The 21963-nt window shown below is 42.3% G+C and overlaps 1 protein-coding gene across 2 annotated transcripts in view; it reads left to right on the top strand.

Annotated features, from left to right (window-relative positions):
• The window catches only part of CNOT2 (CCR4-NOT transcription complex subunit 2), a 644096-nt gene that overhangs the window by 335013 nt on the left and 287120 nt on the right, over window positions 1-21963 (top strand). For both annotated transcript variants that reach the window (XM_053716789.1, XM_053716790.1), the window contains exon 5: window positions 11323-11505. In XM_053716789.1, coding sequence (XP_053572764.1) covers window positions 11323-11505 — 183 coding nt within the window. The remainder of the gene's footprint in view (window positions 1-11322; window positions 11506-21963) is intronic.

The following is a 21963-nucleotide window of genomic DNA, read 5'->3' as shown; positions in this document are numbered from 1 at the left end:
TCCCATGGAATAAGATAAAAATTCCTAAGATTCTCTCCTTTCTACAAGAAGGTTTGGAGAAAGGATTATCTGCAAGTTCTCTAAAGGGGCAGATCTCTGCTTTATCTGTCTTACTACACAAAAGACTGGCAGCTGTGCCAGATGTTCAAGCATTTGTTCAGGCTCTGGTTAGGATCAAGCCTGTTTACAGACCTTTGACTCCCCCCTGGAGTCTAAATCTAGTTCTTTCAGTTCTTCAAGGGGTTCCGTTTGAACCTTTACATTCCATAGATATTAAGTTACTATCTTGGAAAGTTTTGTTTTTGGTTGCAATTTCTTCTGCTAGAAGAGTTTCAGAGTTATCTGCTCTGCAGTGTTCTCCGCCCTATCTGGTGTTCCATGCAGATAAGGTGGTTTTGCGTACTAAGCCTGGTTTTCTTCCTAAGGTTGTTTCTAACAAAAATATTAACCAGGAGATAGTTGTACCTTCTTTGTGTCCGAATCCAGTTTCAAAGAAGGAACGTTTGTTACACAATTTGGACGTAGTCCGTGCTCTAAAATTCTATTTAGAGGCTACAAAAGATTTCAGACAAACATCTTCCTTGTTTGTTGTTTATTCTGGTAAAAGGAGAGGTCAAAAAGCGACTTCTACCTCTCTTTCCTTTTGGCTTAAAAGCATCATCCGATTGGCTTATGAGACTGCCGGACGGCAGCCTCCTGAAAGAATCACAGCTCACTCCACTAGGGCTGTGGCTTCCACATGGGCCTTCAAGAACGAGGCTTCTGTTGACCAGATATGTAAGGCAGCGACTTGGTCTTCACTGCACACTTTTGCCAAATTTTACAAATTTGATACTTTTGCTTCTTCGGAGGCTATTTCTCCAACATTGGTGTGTCCGGTCCACGGCGTCATCCTTACTTGTGGGATATTCTCTTCCCCAACAGGAAATGGCAAAGAGTCCCAGCAAAGCTGGTCACATGATCCCTCCTAGGCTCCGCCCACCCCAGTCATTCTCTTTGCCGTTGCACAGGCAACATCTCCACGGAGATGGTTAAGAGTTTTTTGGTGTTTAAATGTAGTTTTATTCTTCTATCAAGTGTTTGTTATTTTAAAATAGTGCTGGTATGTACTATTTACTCTGAAACAGAAAAGGATGAAGATTTCTGTTTGTAAGAGGAAGATGATTTTAGCAGACAGTAACTAAAATCGATTGCTGTTTCCACACAGGACTGTTGAGATGAAGTAACTTCAGTTGGGGGAAACAGTTAGCAGACTTTTCTGCTTAAGGTATGACTAGCCATATTTCTAACAAGACCATGTAATGCTGGAAGGCTGTCATTTCCCCTCATGGGGACCGGTAAGCCATTTTCTTAGTTAAACATAAAAGAATAAAGGGCTTCAAAAAGGGCTTAAAAACTGGTAGACATTTTTCTGGGCTAAAACGATTGCTTTACTAGGCATATTATGCAGATTCTAACTAATTATTGGTATTATAATCTTGGGGAACGTTTAGAAAAACGTCAGGCACTGTGTTGGACACCTTTTTCAGATGGGGGCCTTTCTAGTTATAGACAGAGCCTCATTTTCGCGCCATTAATGCGCAGTTGTTTTTGGAGAGCAAGGCATGCAGATGCATGTGTCAGGAGCTAAGATTCACTGAAAAAGCTTATAGAAGGCGTCATTTGGTATCGTATTCCCCTCTGGGCTTGGTTGGGTCTCAGCAAAGCATATTGCTGGGACTGTATAGGGGTTAAATGTAAAAACGGCTCCCGTTCCGTTAATTTAAGGGTTAAAGCTCTGAAATTTGGTGTGCAATACTTTTAATGCTTTAAGACACTGTGGTGAAATTTTGGTGAATTTTGAACAATTCCTTCATACTTTTTCACATATTCAGTAATAAAGTGTTTTCAGTTTGAAATTTAAAGTGACAGTAACGGTTTTATTTTAAAACGTTTTTTTTTGTGCTTTGTTGACAAGTTTAAGCCTGTTTAACATGTCTGTACCATCAGATAAGCTATGTTCTATATGTATGAAAGCCAATGTGTCTCCCCATTTAAATTTATGTGATAATTGTGCCATAGTGTCCAAACAAAGTAAGGACAGTAATGCCACAGATAATGATATTGCCCAAGATGATTCCTCAAATGAGGGGAGTAAACATGATACTACATCATCCCCTACTGTGTCTACACCAGTTATGCCCACACAGGAGGCCCCTAGTACATCTAGTGCGCCAATACTTATTACCATGCAACAATTAACGGCTGTAATGGATAACTCCATAGCAAATCTTTTATCCAAAATGCCTACTTATCAGAGAAAGCGCGATTGCTCTGTTTTAAACACTGAAGAGCAAGAGGACGCTGATGATAACTGTTCTGACATACCCTCACACCAATCTCAAGGGGCCATGAGGGAGGTTTTGTCTGATGGAGAAATTTCAGATTCAGGAAAAATTTCTCATCAAGCTGAAACTGATGTTGTGACATTTAAATTTAAATTAGAACATCTCCGCGCACTGCTTAAGGAGGTGTTATCTACTCTGGATGATTGTGACAATTTGGTCATTCCAGAGAAATTATGTAAGATGGACAAGTTCCTAGAGGTTCCGGTGCCCCCCGACGCTTTTCCTATACCCAAGCGGGTGGCGGACATAGTAAATAAAGAGTGGGAAAGGCCCGGCATACCTTTTGTTCCCCCCCCTATATTTAAGAAATTATTTCCTATAGTCGACCCCAGAAAGGACTTATGGCAGACAGTCCCCAAGGTCGAGGGGGCGGTTTCTACTCTAAACAAACGCACTACTATTCCTATCGAAGATAGTTGTGCTTTCAAAGATCCTATGGATAAGAAATTAGAGGGTTTGCTTAAAAAGATTTTTGTACAGCAAGGTTACCTTCTACAACCAATTTCATGCATTGTTCCTGTCACTACGGCAGCGTGTTTCTGGTTCGTGGAACTAGAAAAATCGCTCAGTAAAGAATCTTCGTATGAGGAGGTTATGGACAGAGTTCAAGCACTTAAAATGGCTAACTCTTTTGTTTTAGATGCCGCTTTGCAATTAGCTAGATTAGCGGCGAAAAATTCAGGGTTTGCTATCGTGGCACGCAGAGCGCTTTGGCTAAAGTCTTGGTCAGCGGATGTGTCTTCCAAGACAAAATTGCTTAACATTCCTTTCAAAGGTAAAACATTATTTGGACCTGATTTGAAAGAGATTATTTCAGACATCACTGGGGGAAAGGGCCACGCCCTCCCACAGGATAGGTCTTTTAAGGCTAAAAATAAGCCTAATTTTCGTCCCTTTCGCAGAAACGGACCAGTCTCTAATTCTGTATCCTCTAAGCAAGAGGGTAATACTTCACAACCCAAACCAGCCTGGAAACCAATGCAAGGCTGGAACAAGGGTAAGCAGGCCAAGAAGCCTACCACTGCTACCAAAACAGCATGAAGGGATAGCCCCCGATCCGGGACCGGATCTAGTGGGGGGCAGACTTTCTCTCTTTGCTCAGGCTTGGGCAAGAGATGTTCAGGATCCTTGGGCGCTAGAAATAGTTTCTCAAGGTTATCTCCTGGAATTCAAGGAACTACCCCCAAGGGGAAGGTTCCACAGGTCTCAATTATCTTCAAACCAAATAAAGAGACAGGCATTCTTACATTGTGTAGAAGACCTGTTAAAGATGGGAGTGATACATCCAGTTCCAATAAGAAAACAAGGAATGGGATTTTATTCCAATCTGTTCATAGTTCCCAAAAAAGAGGGAACATTCAGACCAATTTTGGATCTAAAGATCCTAAACAAATTTCTCAGGGTACCATCGTTCAAAATGGAAACTATTCGAACGATCCTACCTACTATCCAGGAAAATCAATTTATGACTACCGTGGATTTAAAGGATGCGTACCTACATATTCCTATCCACAAGGAACATCATCAGTTCCTAAGGTTCGCTTTTCTGGACGAGCATTACCAGTTTGTGGCACTTCCATTCGGATTAGCCACTGCTCCAAGGATTTTCACAAAGGTACTAGGGTCCCTTCTAGCGGTTCTAAGACCAAGGGGCATTGCAGTAGTACCTTACTTGGACGACATCCTGATTCAAGCGTCGTCCCTGTCAAAAGCAAAGGCTCATACGGACATCGTCCTAGCCTTTCTCAGATCTCACGGATGGAAGGTGAACAAAGAAAAAAGTTCTCTGTCCCCGTCAACAAGAGTTCCCTTCTTGGGAACAATAATAGATTCCTTAGAAATGAGGATTTTTCTGACAGAGGTCAGAAAATCAAAACTTCTAAGCTCTTGTCAAGTACTTCATTCTGTTCCTCGTCCTTCCATAGCGCAGTGCATGGAAGTAATAGCATTGATGGTTGCAACAATGGACATAGTTCCTTTTGCACGAATTCATCTAAGACCATTACAACTGTGCATGCTCAGACAGTGGAATGGGGATTATACAGACTTGTCTCCGACGATTCAAGTAGATCAAAAGACCAGAGATTCACTCCGTTGGTGGCTGACCCTGGACAATCTGTCACAGGGAATGAGCTTCCGCAGACCAGAGTGGGTCATTGTCATGACCGACGCCAGCCTAGTGGGCTGGGGCGCGGTCTGGGAATCCCTGAAAGCTCAGGGTCTATGGTCTCGGGAAGAGTCTCTTCTCCCGATAAACATTCTGGAACTGAGAGCGATATTCAATGCTCTCAGAGCTTGGCCTCAACGAGCAAAGGCCAAATTCATAAGGTTTCAGTCAGACAACATGACGACCGTTGCATATATCAATCATCAGGGGGGAACAAGGACTTCCCTGGCGATGAAAGAAGTGACCAAGATAATTCAATGGGCGGAGGATCACTCCTGCCACTTGTCTGCGATCCACATCCCAGGAGTGGAAAATTGGGAAGCGGATTTTCTGAGTCGTCAGACATTCCATCCGGGGGAGTGGGAACTCCATCCGGAAATCTTTGCCCAAATAACTCAATTATGGGGCATTCCAGACATGGATCTGATGGCGTCTCGTCAGAACTTCAAGGTTCCTTGCTACGGGTCCAGATCCAGGGATCCCAAGGCGACTCTAGTAGATGCACTAGTAGCACCTTGGACCTTCAACCTAGCTTATGTATTCCCACCGTTTCCTCTCATCCCCAGGCTGGTAGCCAGGATCAATCAGGAGAGGGCCTCGGTGATCTTGATAGCTCCTGCGTGGCCACGCAGGACTTGGTATGCAGACCTGGTGAATATGTCATCGGCTCCACCATGGAAGCTACCTTTGAGACAGGACCTTCTTGTTCAGGGTCCATTCGAACATCCGAATCTGGTTTCCCTCCAACTGACGGCTTGGAGATTGAACGCTTGATTTTATCAAAGCGTGGGTTTTCAGATTCTGTAATAGATACTCTGATTCAGGCTAGAAAGCCTGTAACTAGAAAAATTTACCATAAAATATGGAAAAAATATATCTGTTGGTGTGAATCTAAAGGATTCCCATGGAACAAGATAAAAATTCCTAAGATTCTATCCTTTCTACAAGAAGGTTTGGAGAAAGGATTATCTGCAAGTTCTCTGAAGGGACAGATCTCTGCTTTATCTGTTTTACTTCACAAAAGACTGGCAGCTGTGCCAGATGTTCAAGCATTTGTTCAGGCTCTGGTTAGGATCAAGCCTGTTTACAGACCTTTGACTCCTCCCTGGAGTCTAAATCTAGTTCTTTCAGTTCTTCAAGGGGTTCCGTTTGAACCCTTACATTCCGTAGATATTAAGTTATTATCTTGGAAAGTTTTGTTTTTGGTTGCAATTTCTTCTGCTAGAAGAGTTTCAGAGTTATCTGCTCTGCAGTGTTCTCCGCCCTATCTGGTGTTCCATGCAGATAAGGTGGTTTTGCGTACTAAGCCTGGTTTTCTTCCGAAAGTTGTTTCCAACAAAAATATTAACCAGGAGATAGTTGTACCTTCTTTGTGTCCGAATCCAGTTTCAAAGAAGGAACGTTTGTTACACAATTTGGACGTAGTCCGTGCTCTAAAATTCTATTTAGAGGCTACTAAAGATTTCAGACAAACATCTTCCTTGTTTGTTGTTTATTCTGGTAAAAGGAGAGGTCAAAAAGCGACTTCTACCTCTCTTTCCTTTTGGCTTAAAAGCATTATCCGATTGGCTTATGAGACTGCCGGACGGCAGCCTCCTGAAAGAATCACAGCTCACTCCACTAGGGCTGTGGCTTCCACATGGGCCTTCAAGAACGAGGCTTCTGTTGACCAGATATGTAAGGCAGCGACTTGGTCTTCACTGCACACTTTTGCCAAATTTTACAAATTTGATACTTTTTCTTCTTCGGAGGCTATTTTTGGGAGAAAGGTTTTGCAAGCCGTGGTGCCTTCCATTTAGGTGACCTGATTTGCTCCCTCCCTTCATCCGTGTCCTAAAGCTTTGGTATTGGTTCCCACAAGTAAGGATGACACCGTGGACCGGACACACCAATGTTGGAGAAAACAGAATTTATGCTTACCTGATAAATTACTTTCTCCAACGGTGTGTCCGGTCCACGGCCCGCCCTGGTTTTTTAATCAGGTCTGATGAATTATTTTCTCTAACTGCAGTCACCACAGTATCATATGGTTTCTCCTATATATATTTCCTCCTGTCCGTCGGTCGAATGACTGGGTTGGGCGGAGCCTAGGAGGGATCATGTGACCAGCTTTGCTGGGACTCTTTGCCATTTCCTGTTGGGGAAGAGAATATCCCACAAGTAAGGATGACGCCGTGGACCGGACACACCGTTGGAGAAAGTAATTTATCAGGTAAGCATAAATTCTGTTTCTTATTGGATTGTTCTGCACAACAGTAACATTTTTTCTGTGTAAATTTAATTAAAAGAATTGCGGCTGTTTATTTGTTAATTCACACAAATTAGTTACTTTATGATTTAAAGAGACAGTAACGTTTTGTTCTGTGTACATTATAATAAATGAATTTCAGCTGTTTATTTGTTAATTCATCCCTTGTGACTGAGGATGAAACAAACGCACACAAGAATAGAGTTTATTTTCAGATTTAAGGGCACAGTATCGTTTCCTATGTGAAAAGATTTATTAAAATGTATTCAAATTTATTTTCTCTTTTTGAATCTACTTCCTCTACGGCGATTGCTGTTTGGGAGTCTATTAACAATGGCCACAAATTTCTCCTACAGTTTCTGTCGAAATTTTATGGCCCACATGCAGTGCCCTGCATTTCTTCACACTCCTCTCGGGGTTATGATGCTTTCTATATTTTTCCATGAGGTGAAAGCATTGCTAGAGGAATTGCTATTCTAAATGGTTCCTCTATGTTACTGAGAATCTCAGTTTCAGATGGAATGGTACCCTAGGCATTCCCTATATTTACAAGACTGTTTCCCATGGCCGACTCGGCTAAGGAGGCTGGACGACATTCCTTAGGGGGGAAGGAGTAGTTTCAACTTCACTACGAGAACTTCTATACCCTTAGAGGATAGTCCTATGGAAAAAATTTAGTAATGGGACACACCAGGGTTTGAAATGGCAACCATCTGTGTACTTTGCTACCGTCACTAGTGTGACGGCATTTTAGCTTGCTGCGTTGTCTGATGCTATTAGTCAGTAGCTTCCCTGGATAACATCCAGGACTGGATAAAGCTTTCACATTGGCTAATTCCTTTATTTCAATTTCTTCCCTTCCAGTTATCAAACTGGGAGCATAGGTAGCTCTGTTCCAGCTCTTGGGACCTTATGGTTAGAGCCTTGTTTTACGGATATATGTTCTAAAACTAAGATTTTGGTGATTCCTTGCCAGAAGCAAACATTGTTGGGACCTCGCTTGACGAAAGAAAAAAAAAAAAAAAAAATAACATATAGCCTGCTGTTGAATCAAGGACAGCATGGAGAACATGCCCCGGTCCGGGATTGGATTTTGTAGGGGGCTGACTTTCCGTTTTCGCTCACATTTGGTTTCGAGCTCGAATGTTTTCCTCTCAGAGGCAGTTTCTGCTTTCAAGATTGTCTGGAGATCAGACAAAAGGAGAGACGTCCTTACACTGCGTAGGAGATCTCTCAGACCCGGGAGTGGTTGTTTCAGTTCTAATACTGGTATGGGATCTGGGGTTACCGATCGGGTTGTGCTTCTCAAAAAAGGAGAATCTTCATACAATTTTTTAAGAAGGGTACTGTCCTTCAGGATGGAAACTATTAATTTGTTCCATTCCTCCCTTGATCCTAGAAAGTCAGTTTCTGACAACGGTGGATTAAAGGACAAGTGCCTTCATGTGACGTTCACGAGAATCGTCTCAAGTTCTAGGGTTTGCTTTTCTGGATAGACACTTCCTGTTCGTGGTCCTTCCTTTTGGTCTTGCCACAGTTCCGAGTTCTTATAGTGTCTCTTGGATCACTGTTGGCGGTGCTTCAGTTACGGAGCATTGCAATGGCGCCCTATCTGGCTGATATCCTAGTCCAGGCGTCATCCTTACAGCAAGCAAGATTTACACGGACATGGTGTTTTACTTCCGTGATTTTACGGGTGGAAGGTGTCTTTGGAAAAGTGTTTCTTAGTCCCAAGCACAAGGGTAGCTTTCTTCGGAAACATGACAAATTCTATATCAATGAAGATTTTTCTGACTGAGGTCAGGAAATCAAGTTCTATCAATACTGGTTTAGTCCTTCAGTCCACTTCTCGGCCTTCAGTGGCTCAGTACATAGAAGTAATCGGACTGATGGTGACAACAATGGGCAATAGCCGGACAGATAGCTCAGCATGCTTAGGCACTGTGGCTGAGCTCTGTAACAACCCAAGGGTTGCAGGTTCTATCCCTGGTGAAGTCCACTCAACCTTTCATCCTTCCAAGGTTGATAAAATGAGCAGCGCCTTGTGAACCTTAAAATTCCGTTTGTTCGTTCCACTTCAGTCCTATGCAGTTAAGCATACTCAGGCAATGGAAAGGAGACTATGCAGTCTTGTCTCCTCAAATAACTCTGGGTCAGGAGACAAGGGACTATCTTCTATAGTGGTTGTCTCTGGATCACCTATCCCAGGGAACATGATTTAGCAGTGTGTGGACTCAGGCAGAGTCTGTTCTTTTTATTGACCCCTGGAACTGAGAGCGAACTTAAAGGCTCTTCTGGTCTGGCCTCAGTTGGCTTCGGTCCAGTTTCATCTGTTTTCAGTCGGACAATATGACGATGGTCTTACATCAATCATCAGGGAGGAACGAGATGTTCTTTGACGATGGCTGAGGTAGCCAAGATTATCCAGTGGGCAGAGGCTCATTCTTGTTATCTGTCAGAGGTCCATATCCCAGGGGTGGACACTTGGGAAACGGATTTTCTGAGTAGACAGACTTTCCATCCGGGAGTATTCTCCAACCTGATTTTCAAATGGGGTTGGCTGGAGTTGAATCTCATGGCATCTTGTCAGAATGCCAGTCTTCTGGGATACGGGTCCAGGTCTAGGGCCCCAGTCCGAGCTGATAGCTGCCTTGACAGTTCTTTGGTCCTTCAGCCTAGAATATCTATTTCCCCCATTTGTGCTTCTTTCCCGGGTGATTGTTCAAATTATATAGAAGGAGGCATCAGTGATCCTCCTCGCTTCTGGTGGCCTCACAGGATTTGGTATGCAGATCCGGTGGACATGTCATCTCTGCAACTTGGACTCTTCCGTTGAGGAAGGATCTCTTATTCAAGGTCCCTTCTTCCACCCAAATCTAGTTTCCCTGAAGCTGATTGCTTGGAGATTGGACGCTTGATCCTATACAAGCGAAGTTTCTCTAATTCTGTCATAGATGCCTTAATTCAGGCATGTAAACCTGTAACTAGGAAGATTTTCCATAAGATAGGGCATAAATATCTTTATTGGCGTGAATCCGAGGGTTACTCATGGAGTAGAGTTAGGATTCCCAGAATTTTGTCTTTTCTCCAAGAAGGATTGGAGAAGAGTTTATCAGTTAGTTCCCTAAAGGGTCAGATCTCTGTTTTATCTATTTTGTTACACAAGCGTCAGATGTCCCAGATGTTCAATCCTTTTGTCAGGCTCTGATTAGAGTCAGGCCTGTGTTTAAACCAATTGCTCCTCCATGGAGTTTGAATTTAGATCTTTAAGTTCTTCAAGGGGTTCTGTTGAACCTATGCATTCCATGAATATTACGTTGTTATCTTGGAAAGTTTTATTCTTGTTGCCATTCTTCTGCTCAATGAGTGTCTGAGCTTTCGGCATTACAATATAATTCACCTTACCTTATTTTTCATTTGGATAAGGTGTTGTTGGTACTAAATTTGGTTTTCTTCCTAAGGTTGTTTCGGTGACGAACATTTATTAGGAGATTATTGTTCCTTCCTTGTGTCCTAATCTTTCTGCTCAGAAGGAACGTCTTCTGCACATTTTGGACGTAGTCCGTGTTTTAATTTTTTTTTATTTCCAAGCAACTAAGGACTTTCGTCAATCGTCTTCTCTGTTTTACTTTTTTTCTAAAGAACGTAAGGGTCAGAAAGCTATGGCTACTTCTTTCCTTTTGGTTAAAGAGTATCATCCGTTTTTGCATCTGAGCTTGCTGGACAGCAGTCTCCTGAAAGGGTTACGGTTCATTCCGCCAGGGTTGTTGCTTCCTCATGAACATTCAAAATATAATGCTTCAGTTGAGCAGATTTGCCAGGCTGCTACTTGGTCTTCTCTTCAAACCTTTTTCTAAATTTTACAAATTTGATATCTTTTCTTTGGCTGAGACTGTTTTTGGGAGAAAGGTTCTTCAAGCAGTGGTGCCTTCCGTTTAGGTTTCCTGTCTTGTCCCTCCCCTTTCATCCGTGTACTTTAGCTTTGGTATTGTATCCCACAAGTAAGGATGAAATCCGTGGACTCATCGTGTCTTTAAAAAGAAGAGAAAATTTATGCTTACCTGATAAATTTGTTTCTTTTTAGACACAATGAGTCCACGGCTCGCCCTGTTCTTTAAGACAGGTTATTATTTTTTTGTGAAACTTCAGACACCACTGCACCTTGGCTTTTCCTTTCTCTTCCTAACTTCGTTCAAATGACTGGAGTGGGAGGGAAGGGAGAAGCTATATACAGCTCTGCTGTGGTGCTCTTTGCCTCCTCCTGCTGACCAGGAGGCGTAATCCCACAAGTAAGGATGAAATCTGTGGACTCATCGTGTCTAAAAAGAAACAAATTTATCAGGTAAGCATACATTTTCTTTTTGTTTCTTTTCACCTTTTTTTTTACAGCACCTGTACTTCTGTATTGGATCTTGATTGGCTTTGCGGTGCATTTCAGCATGTTATTTTCTATTTTAGAAAAAAGCTTTATATAGTTGGCATTAGATTTACTTTACATTTTGTTGGGTATCCTTCTGCAGGGGTATATTACCGATGAATCCCAGGAATATGATGAACCACTCCCAGGTCAGCCAGAGCATTGGCATTCCCAGCAGAACAAACAGTATGAGCAGTTCAGGGTTAGGCAGTCCTAACAGAAGCTCGCCGAGTATAATCTGTATGCCAAAGCAACAACCATCACGGCAACCTTTTACTGTGAACAGGTGAGTGTTATGCTGTAGTCATCCTTAAATAAACTGTAAAGGTAATCTCTTGTGGAATAATTTACTATTCCATTTATGGTTCCATTAAACAATTGTAATGTCAACCTTATACCTCCAGAATTTAGAAGAACCAAATTTTGATGTTACATTCACACCCCCTCTTTTCCATACTCATGACCCAATTTCACTGTGAGAAACATATTACCACACATCCAAGCCACAAAATATTCAAACTTAGTGCAGATAGTCTGTACCTTGTCTGGGCTGTCTCGGAGTGTCCAGATCTGCCCTTTTACACAAAATCAGCCCCTTTACAGTACAATGTTGAGAGATGTGAAAATACACTATGATGCTGAAAATATTGTCTTAAACTACACTGGGTACATATAAATGTTATGGAAAAATTAAATGGATATTAAACAGTGTTCCTTCAGTAAAAACAATAAAAATTATGTTTATGTTCGATTTGAAATTTAACAGATTGTGTTAATAAAACAGCAAACAACTTTTTTTTTTTTGTTGCTAAATGAGTGTAGAGACTACCCACACCTAGATAATAAAGCTAGTAATTAAAAGGTAAAATACTTTTAAAGTGATGAATAATACATATTGTAATTATTTCTATTACGTATAACCCACTGTTTAGTGTTTTAAAAAAATAAATAAAAAAAATTATTACAACAATGAAACAGACTGATTTATATCCCTTTAGCAATGAGGTTTAACCTAGAAACCAATGAACCAATTAACCTTAATATTATACCTAACTTTTTTCTTTCATGATTCAGATAGAGCATGCAGTTTACAAATTTTCTTTGTTTTCTTGGTTATGTTGAAAAGCACAGACTTAAACTCAGGAGGGTGCACATGTCTGAAACACTATATGGCAGCAGTTTTGCAAGAATGTTATACACTTGCAAGAATACTAGATGGCATGTAGTGTTCCATACACCACCCACCTGGGTATTTTATCAACAAAAAATACCATAGGAACAAAGCAAATTTGATGATAGAAGAAAATTAAATATAATCTGAATATTATCTGAATCATACACAGATTTAGTTAGGGACCTTCTGATGCAAAAATAAAATGTTATGATATGTTAGAGCATTTTATTTTACCACTAGTATCCCTTGAAAACTTTGTGTCACCCCGCAAAGGACCCTTTTGGACCCACAACACAGCTGGTGAGTCAGTCGGGAGAAGCATATAGATGTGGCTGTGTCCTGTTCACTGGCTTTAATGTGTTGCGTCTCCAAGCAGAACTTTAACCACTGCAAACAAGTTAAAAACTCAGCTAAACACAGTTTGTGAGGACGATAGTGCTATAACAACATGCACTAATGATTTAGATCATTTTTTTTCTTGCTGTAGAATTTCCCTTTAACAAACAGGGCTACAAATTTTAAATACATACACGTCATTGGGTTAAACAGAGATTTAATAAACCTAAGAAAGTAGTAATTAAGATGATTGTGTAGGAAAAAATGCAAATTAACATGTTTCTACCAATATCTAGAGCTCTAAAATCATGGTATGATTGCAAGCATTAATACACAAATATGGTTAGATAAGTGTTAACGTCCTTTCTATTTTTTGCTGAGCTTTTCTTTCGTTAGATGATGAGAGTAAAAAACGTGTGGGATATAATTCCCGCCACTAGGAGGAGGCCAAGAACCCACTAAAGAGCTTTAATCCCTTCCACCTCCCCACCCCACTCAGTTTTGTTCTTGGTCTCCCAGGAAAATGCTGAAGATAGAAGCTCCAGCTTCTTACTTATGGATTATTTTATGGGAGCTCAGACCAATGTGAGACCCATCACCCCTTGGATATATTCATCAGCATGAGGAAATCAGCAGGACGCAACCAGCAATCTAAATGATACAGGGGTATAGAAATACCTTTATGTGTGCAGTATCTCTCTATGGAATTTCAGCCATAACTTCAGACATCGCAGGGACATGTCGTAAAGCCTCCCCCTGTAGGATTACAGGTATTTCCTCTCAGATCCTCTGCTGTACCTGTACAAGCACTGCATGGGCTCTCTACTAGATACAGCAAAAGACATCATGCTGGTAAGGTCAGTGGAGAGGTGCTTCAGTCAATAAAGTGGTTAGAGCACTCATACAGCCCATAGGCTATAAGTAGATATTTGCTTTGTCAAGTATAACGCATAGCTGTGGGATCTAGCCTATCTACCTGTAGACACACTTTGAGAGAAAATGTCTCACAGTAAAGTGTTCCTTCTTTAGGGAACCCAATTGGGACCTTTGGCAACCCTAAATTAGCTTTATAATTCCTTTTCTTTTTTGGGACCTTTGGCAACCCTAAATAAGCTTTATAATTCCTTTTTTTTTTTTTTTAAATTGGTTGTATGGCTCTTTAAGAGAACCACAGCGGTTGATGAGGCAACATCAAGGGGAGCTTATATGAGGGCTTATATTCTGTTTTCTTCTGTTAAGTGTGATCAGTCCACGGGTCATCATTACTTCTGGGATATTACTCCTCCCCAACAGGAAGTGCAAGAGGATTCACCCAGCAGAGCTGCATATAGCTCCTCCCCTCTACGTCACTCCCAGTCATTCTCTTGCACCCAACGACTAGATAGGATGTGTGAGAGGACTATGGTGATTATACTTAGTTTTATATCTTCAATCAAAAGTTTGTTATTTTAAAATAGCACCGGAGTGTGTTATTACCTCTCTGGCAGAGTTTGAAGAAGAATCTACCAGAGTTTTGCTATGATTTTAGCCGGAGTAGTTAAGATCATATTGCTGTTCTCGGCCATCTGAGGAGTGAGGTAAACTTCAGATCAGGGGACAGCGGGCAGATGAATCTGCATAGAGGTATGTAGCAGTTTTTATTTTCTGACAATGGAATTGATGAGAAAATCCTGCCATACCGATATAATGTCATGTATGTATACTTTACACTTCAGTATTCTGGGGAATGGTACTTCACTAGAATTACACTGTAAGAAATACATAAAGCTGTTTAATAACTAGAGATTATGTTTAACGTTTTTGCTGGAATGTAAAATCGTTTTCATTTGCTGAGGTACTGTGTGAATAAATGTTTGGGCACTATTTTTCCACTTGGCAGTTGCTTAATCTGTTTTTCTGACAGTTTCTGTTCTCCCTCACTGCTGTGTGTGAGGGGGAGGGGCCGTTTTTTGGCGCCTTTACTATGCATCAAATATTTCAGTCAGCAACTCATTGTATTCCCTGCATGATCCGGTTCATCTCTACAGAGCTCAGGGGTCTTCAAAACTTATTTTGAGGGAGGTAATTTCTCTCAGCAGAGCTGTGAGAATTATAGTTTGACTGAGATAAAAAACGTTTATTCTGTAATTTGTTTCCTGCTTTCAGAATTTGTTATCCTTGCTAATGGGATTAAACCTTTGCTAAAGTTGTGTTGTTTACAAGGATTGAGGCTATAACTGTTTCAATTTATTAATTTTCAACTGTCATAGATCTTCTGTGCTTCTTAAAGGCACAGTACGTTTTAATATTATTCTAATTGAATTGTATTTCCAAGTTGCAAGTTTATTTGCTAGTGTGTTAAACATGTCTGATTCAGAGGATGATACCTGTGTCATTTGTTGCAATGCCAAAGTGGAGCCCAATAGAAATTTATGTACTAACTGTATTGATGCTACTTTAAATAAAAGTCAATCTGTACAAATTGAACAAATTTCACCAAACAACGAGGGGAGAGTTATGCCGACTAACTCGCCTCACGTGTCAGTACCTACATCTCCCGCTCAGAGGGAGGTGCGTGATATTGTAGCGCCGAGTACATCTGGGCGGCCATTACAAATCACATTACAGGATATGGCTACTGTTATGACTGAGGTTTTGGCTAAATTACCAGAACTAAGAGGTAAGCGTGATCACTCTGGGGTGAGAACAGAGTGCGCTGATAATATTAGGGCCATGTCAGACACTGCGTCACAGGTGGCAGAACATGAGGACGGAGAACTTCATTCTGTGGGTGACGGTTCTGATCCAAACAGACTGGATTCAGATATTTCAAATTTTAAATTTAAACTGGAAAACCTCCGTGTATTACTAGGGGAGGTGTTAGCGGCTCTGAATGATTGTAACACAGTTGCAATACCAGAGAAAATGTGTAGGTTGGATAAATATTTTGCGGTACCGAAGAGTACTGAGGTTTTTCCTATACCTAAGAGACTTACTGAAATTGTTACTAAGGAGTGGGATAGACCCGGTGTGCCGTTCTCACCCCCTCCGATATTTTGAAAAATGTTTCCAATAGACGCCACCACAAGGGACTTATGGCAAACGGTCCCTAAGGTGGAGGGAGCAGTTTCTACCTTAGCTAAGCGTACCACTATCCCGGTGGAGGATAGCTGTGCTTTTTCAGATCCAATGGATAAAAAGTTAGAGGGTTACCTTAAGAAAATGTTTGTTCAACAAGGTTTTATATTGCAACCCCTTGCATGCATTGCGCCGATCACGGCTGCAGCGGCATTCTGGATTGAGTCTCTGGAAGAGAACATTGGTTCAGCTACTCTGGACGACATTACGGACAGGCTTAGAGTCCTTAAACTAGCTAATTCATTCATTTCGGAGGCCGTAGTACATCTTACTAAACTTTCGGCGAAGAATTCAGGATTCGCCATTCAGGCACGCAGGGCGCTGTGGCTAAAATCCTGGTCAGCTGATGTTACTTCTAAGTCTAAATTGCTTAATATACCTTTCTCCAACATAGGTGTGTCCGGTCCACGGCGTCATCCTTACTTGTGGGATATTCTCTTCCCCAACAGGAAATGGCAAAGAGCCCAGCAAAGCTGGTCACATGATCCCTCCTAGGCTCCGCCTACCCCAGTCATTCTCTTTGCCGTTGTACAGGCAACATCTCCACGGAGATGGCTTAGAGTTTTTTAGTGTTTAACTGTAGTTTTTATTATTCAATCAAGAGTTTGTTATTTTGAAATAGTGCTGGTATGTACTATTTACTCAGAAACAGAAAAGAGATGAAGATTTCTGTTTGTATGAGGAAAATGATTTTAGCAACCGTCACTAAAATCCATGGCTGTTCCACACAGGACTGTTGAGAGCAATTAACTTCAGTTGGGGGAACAGTGAGCAGTCTCTTGCTGCTTGAGGTATGACACATTCTAACAAGACGATGTAATGCTGGAAGCTGTCATTTTCCCTCTGGGATCCGGTAAGCCATGTTTATTACGATTGTAAATAAGGGCTTCAAAAAGGGCTTATTAAGACTGTAGACTTTTTTTGGGCTAAATCGATTGATTATTAACACATATTTAGCCTTGAGGAATCATTTTATCTGGGTATTTTGATATAATAATATCGGCAGGCACTGTTTTAGACACCTTATTCTTTAGGGGCTTTCCCAAAGCATAGGCAGAGCCTCATTTTCGCGCCGGTGTTGCGCACTTGTTTTTGAGAGGCATGGCATGCAGTCGCATGTGAGAGGAGCTCTGATACTTAGAAAAGACTTTCTGAAGGCGTCATTTGGTATCGTATTCCCCTTGGGGCTTGGTTGGGTCTCAGCAAAGCAGATACCAGGGACTGTAAAGGGGTTAAAGTTCAAAACGGCTCCGGTTCCGTTATTTTAAGGGTTAAAGCTTCCAAATTTGGTGTGCAATACTTTTAAGGCTTTAAGACACTGTGGTGAAAATTTGGTAAATTTTGAACAATTCCTTCATGTTTTTTCGCATTTGCAGTAATAAAGTGTGTTCAGTTTAAAATTTAAAGTGACAGTAACGGTTTTATTTTAAAACGTTTTTTGTACTTGTTATCAAGTTTATGCCTGTTTAACATGTCTGAACTACCAGATAGACTGTGTTCTGAATGTGGGGAAGCCAGAATTCCTATTCATTTAAATAAATGTGATTTATGTGACAATGACAATGATGCCCAAGATGATTCCTCAAGTGAGGGGAGTAAGCATGGTACTGCATCATTCCCTCCTTCGTCTACACGAGTCTTGCCCACTCAGGAGGCCCCTAGTACATCTAGCGCGCCAATACTCCTTACTATGCAACAATTAACGGCTGTAATGGATAATTCTGTCAAAAACATTTTAGCCAAAATGAACACTTATCAGCGTAAGCGCGACTGCTCTGTTTTAGATACTGAAGAGCATGACGACGCTGATATTAATATTTCTGAAGGGCCCCTAACTCAGTCTGATGGGGCCAGGGAGGTTTTGTCTGAGGGAGAAATTACTGATTCAGGGAACATTTCTCAACAAGCTGAACCTGATGTGATTGCATTTAAATTTAAGTTGGAACATCTCCGCATTCTGCTTAAGGAGGTATTATCCACTCTGGATGATTGTGACAAGTTGGTCATCCCAGAGAAACTATGTAAAATGGACAAGTTCCTAGAGGTGCCGGGGCTCCCAGAAGCTTTTCCTATACCCAAGCGGGTGGCGGACATTGTTAATAAAGAATGGGAAAGGCCCGGTATTCCTTTCGTCCCTCCCCCCATATTTAAAAAATTGTTTCCTATGGTCGACCCCAGAAAGGACTTATGGCAGACAGTCCCCAAGGTCGAGGGAGCGGTTTCTACTTTAAACAAACGCACCACTATACCCATAGAGGATAGTTGTGCTTTCAAAGATCCTATGGATAAAAAATTAGAAGGTTTGCTTAAAAAGATGTTTGTTCAGCAGGGTTACCTTCTACAACCAATTTCATGCATTGTCCCTGTCGCTACAGCCGCATGTTTCTGGTTCGATGAGCTGATAAAGGCGGTCGACAGTGATTCTCCTCCTTATGAGGAGATTAAGGACAGAATCAATGCTCTCAAATTGGCTAATTCTTTCACCCTAGACGCCACTTTGCAATTGGCTAGGTTAGCGGCTAAGAATTCTGGGTTTGCTATTGTGGCGCGCAGAGCGCTTTGGTTGAAATCTTGGTCGGCTGATGCGTCTTCCAAGAACAAGCTACTTAACATTCCTTTCAAGGGGAAAACGCTGTTTGGCCCTGACTTGAAAGAGATTATCTCGGATATCACTGGGGGTAAGGGCCACGCCCTTCCTCAGGATCGGCCTTTCAAGGCAAAAAATAAACCTAATTTTCGTCCCTTTCGTAGAAACGGACCAGCCCAAAGTGCTACGTCCTCTAAGCAAGAGGGTAATACTTCTCAAGCCAAGCCAGCTTGGAGACCAATGCAAGGCTGGAACAAGGGAAAGCAGGCCAAGAAACCTGCCACTGCTACCAAGACAGCATGAAATGTTGGCCCCCGATCCGGGACCGGATCTGGTGGGGGGCAGACTCTCTCTCTTCGCTCAGGCTTGGGCAAGAGATGTTCTGGATCCTTGGGCGCTAGAAATAGTCTCCCAAGGTTATCTTCTGGAATTCAAGGGACTTCCCCCAAGGGGGAGGTTCCACAGGTCTCAGTTGTCTTCAGACCACATAAAAAGACAGGCATTCTTACATTGTGTAGAAGACCTGTTAAAAATGGGAGTGATTCATCCCGTTCCATTAAGAGAACAAGGGATGGGGTTCTACTCCAATCTGTTTATAGTTCCCAAAAAAGAGGGAACGTTCAGACCAATCTTAGATCTCAAGATCTTAAACAAGTTTCTCAAGGTTCCATCGTTCAAGATGGAAACCATTCGAACTATTCTTCCTTCCATCCAGGAAGGTCAATTCATGACCACGGTGGATTTAAAGGATGCGTATCTACATATTCCTATCCACAAGGAACATCATCGGTTCCTGAGGTTCGCATTCCTGGACAAACATTACCAGTTCGTGGCGCTTCCTTTCGGATTAGCCACTGCTCCAAGGATTTTCACAAAGGTACTAGGGTCCCTTCTAGCTGTGCTAAGACCAAGGGGCATTGCTGTAGTACCTTACTTGGACGACATTCTGATTCAAGCGTCGTCCCTTCCTCAAGCAAAGGCTCACACGGACATTGTCCTGGCCTTTCTCAGATCTCACGGATGGAAAGTGAATGTGGAAAAGAGTTCTCTATCTCCGTCAACAAGGGTTCCCTTCTTGGGAACAATAATAGACTCCTTAGAAATGAGGATTTTTCTGACAGAGGCCAGAAAAACAAAACTTCTAGACTCTTGTCGGATACTCCATTCCGTTCCTCTTCCTTCCATAGCTCAGTGCATGGAAGTGATCGGGTTGATGGTAGCGGCAATGGACATAGTTCCTTTTGCACGCATTCATCTAAGACCATTACAACTGTGCATGCTCAGTCAGTGGAATGGGGACTATACAGACTTGTCTCCGAAGATACAAGTAAATCAGAGGACCAGAGACTCACTCCGTTGGTGGCTGTCCCTGGACAACCTGTCACGAGGGATGACATTCCGCAGACCAGAGTGGGTCATTGTCACGACCGACGCCAGTCTGATGGGCTGGGGCGCGGTCTGGGGATCCCTGAAAGCTCAGGGTCTTTGGTCTCGGGAAGAATCTCTTCTACCGATAAATATTCTGGAACGGAGAGCGATATTCAATGCTCTCAAGGCTTGGCCTCAGCTAGCGAGGGCCAAGTTCATACGGTTTCAATCAGACAACATGACAACTGTTGCGTACATCAACCATCAGGGGGGAACAAGGAGTTCCCTGGCGATGGAAGAAGTGACCAAAATCATTCTATGGGCGGAGTCTCACTCCTGCCACCTGTCTGCTATCCACATCCCAGGAGTGGAAAATTGGGAAGCGGATTTTCTGAGTCGTCAGACATTGCATCCGGGGGAGTGGGAACTCCATCCGGAAATCTTTGCCCAAGTCACTCAGCGGTGGGGCATTCCAGACATGGATCTGATGGCCTCTCGTCAGAACTTCAAAGTTCCTTGCTACGGGTCCAGATCCAGGGATCCCAAGGCGGCTCTAGTGGATGCACTAGTAGCACCTTGGACCTTCAAACTAGCTTATGTGTTCCCGCCGTTTCCTCTCATCCCCAGGCTGGTAGCCAGGATCAATCAGGAGAGGGCGTCGGTGATCTTGATAGCTCCTGCGTGGCCACGCAGGACTTGGTACGCAGATCTGGTGAATATGTCATCGGCTCCTCCTTGGAAGCTACCTTTGAGACGAGACCTTCTTGTTCAGGGTCCGTTCGAACATCCGAATCTGGTTTCACTCCAGCTGACTGCTTGGAGATTGAACGCTTGATCTTATCGAAGCGAGGATTCTCAGATTCTGTTATCGATACTCTTGTTCAGGCCAGAAAGCCTGTAACTAGAAAGATTTACCACAAAATTTGGAAAAAATATATCTGTTGGTGTGAATCTAAAGGATTCCCTTGGGACAAGGTTAAGATTCCTAGGATTCTATCCTTCCTTCAAGAAGGATTGGAAAAAGGATTATCTGCAAGTTCCCTGAAGGGACAGATTTCTGCCTTGTCTGTGTTACTTCACAAAAAGCTGGCCGCTGTGCCAGATGTTCAAGCCTTTGTTCAGGCTCTGGTTAGAATTAAGCCTGTTTACAAACCTTTGACTCCTCCTTGGAGTCTCAATTTAGTTCTTTCAGTTCTTCAGGGGGTTCCGTTTGAACCCTTGCATTCCGTTGATATTAAGTTATTATCTTGGAAAGTTTTGTTTTTAGTTGCAATTTCTTCTGCTAGAAGAGTTTCAGAATTATCTGCTCTGCAGTGTTCTCCTCCTTATCTGGTGTTCCATGCAGATAAGGTGGTTTTACGTACTAAACCTGGTTTTCTTCCAAAAGTTGTTTCTAACAAAAACATTAACCAGGAGATTATCGTACCTTCTCTGTGTCCGAAACCAGTTTCAAAGAAGGAACGTTTGTTGCACAATTTGGATGTTGTTCGCGCTCTAAAATTCTATTTAGATGCTACAAAGGATTTTAGACAAACATCTTCCTTGTTTGTTGTTTATTCTGGTAAAAGGAGAGGTCAAAAAGCAACTTCTACCTCTCTCTCTTTTTGGATTAAAAGCATCATCAGATTGGCTTACGAGACTGCCGGACGGCAGCCTCCCGAAAGAATCACGGCTCATTCCACTAGGGCTGTGGCTTCCACATGGGCCTTCAAGAACGAGGCTTCTGTTGATCAGATATGTAGGGCAGCGACTTGGTCTTCACTGCACACTTTTACCAAATTTTACAAGTTTGATACTTTTGCTTCTTCTGAGGCTATTTTTGGGAGAAAGGTTTTGCAAGCCGTGGTGCCTTCCATTTAGGTGACCTGATTTGCTCCCTCCCTTCATCCGTGTCCTAAAGCTTTGGTATTGGTTCCCACAAGTAAGGATGACGCCGTGGACCGGACACACCTATGTTGGAGAAAACAGAATTTATGTTTACCTGATAAATTACTTTCTCCAACGGTGTGTCCGGTCCACGGCCCGCCCTGGTTTTTTTAATCAGGTCTGATAATTTATTTTCTTTAACTACAGTCACCACGGTACCATATGGTTTCTCCTATGCAAATATTCCTCCTTAACGTCGGTCGAATGACTGGGGTAGGCGGAGCCTAGGAGGGATC

This window comes from Bombina bombina, chromosome 6, assembly GCF_027579735.1.
Source record: "Bombina bombina isolate aBomBom1 chromosome 6, aBomBom1.pri, whole genome shotgun sequence".
NCBI lineage: Eukaryota > Metazoa > Chordata > Amphibia > Anura > Bombinatoridae > Bombina > Bombina bombina.
The sequence above is the reverse complement of the archived record's forward strand: the minus strand, read 5'-3'. Positions and strand labels throughout refer to the sequence as shown.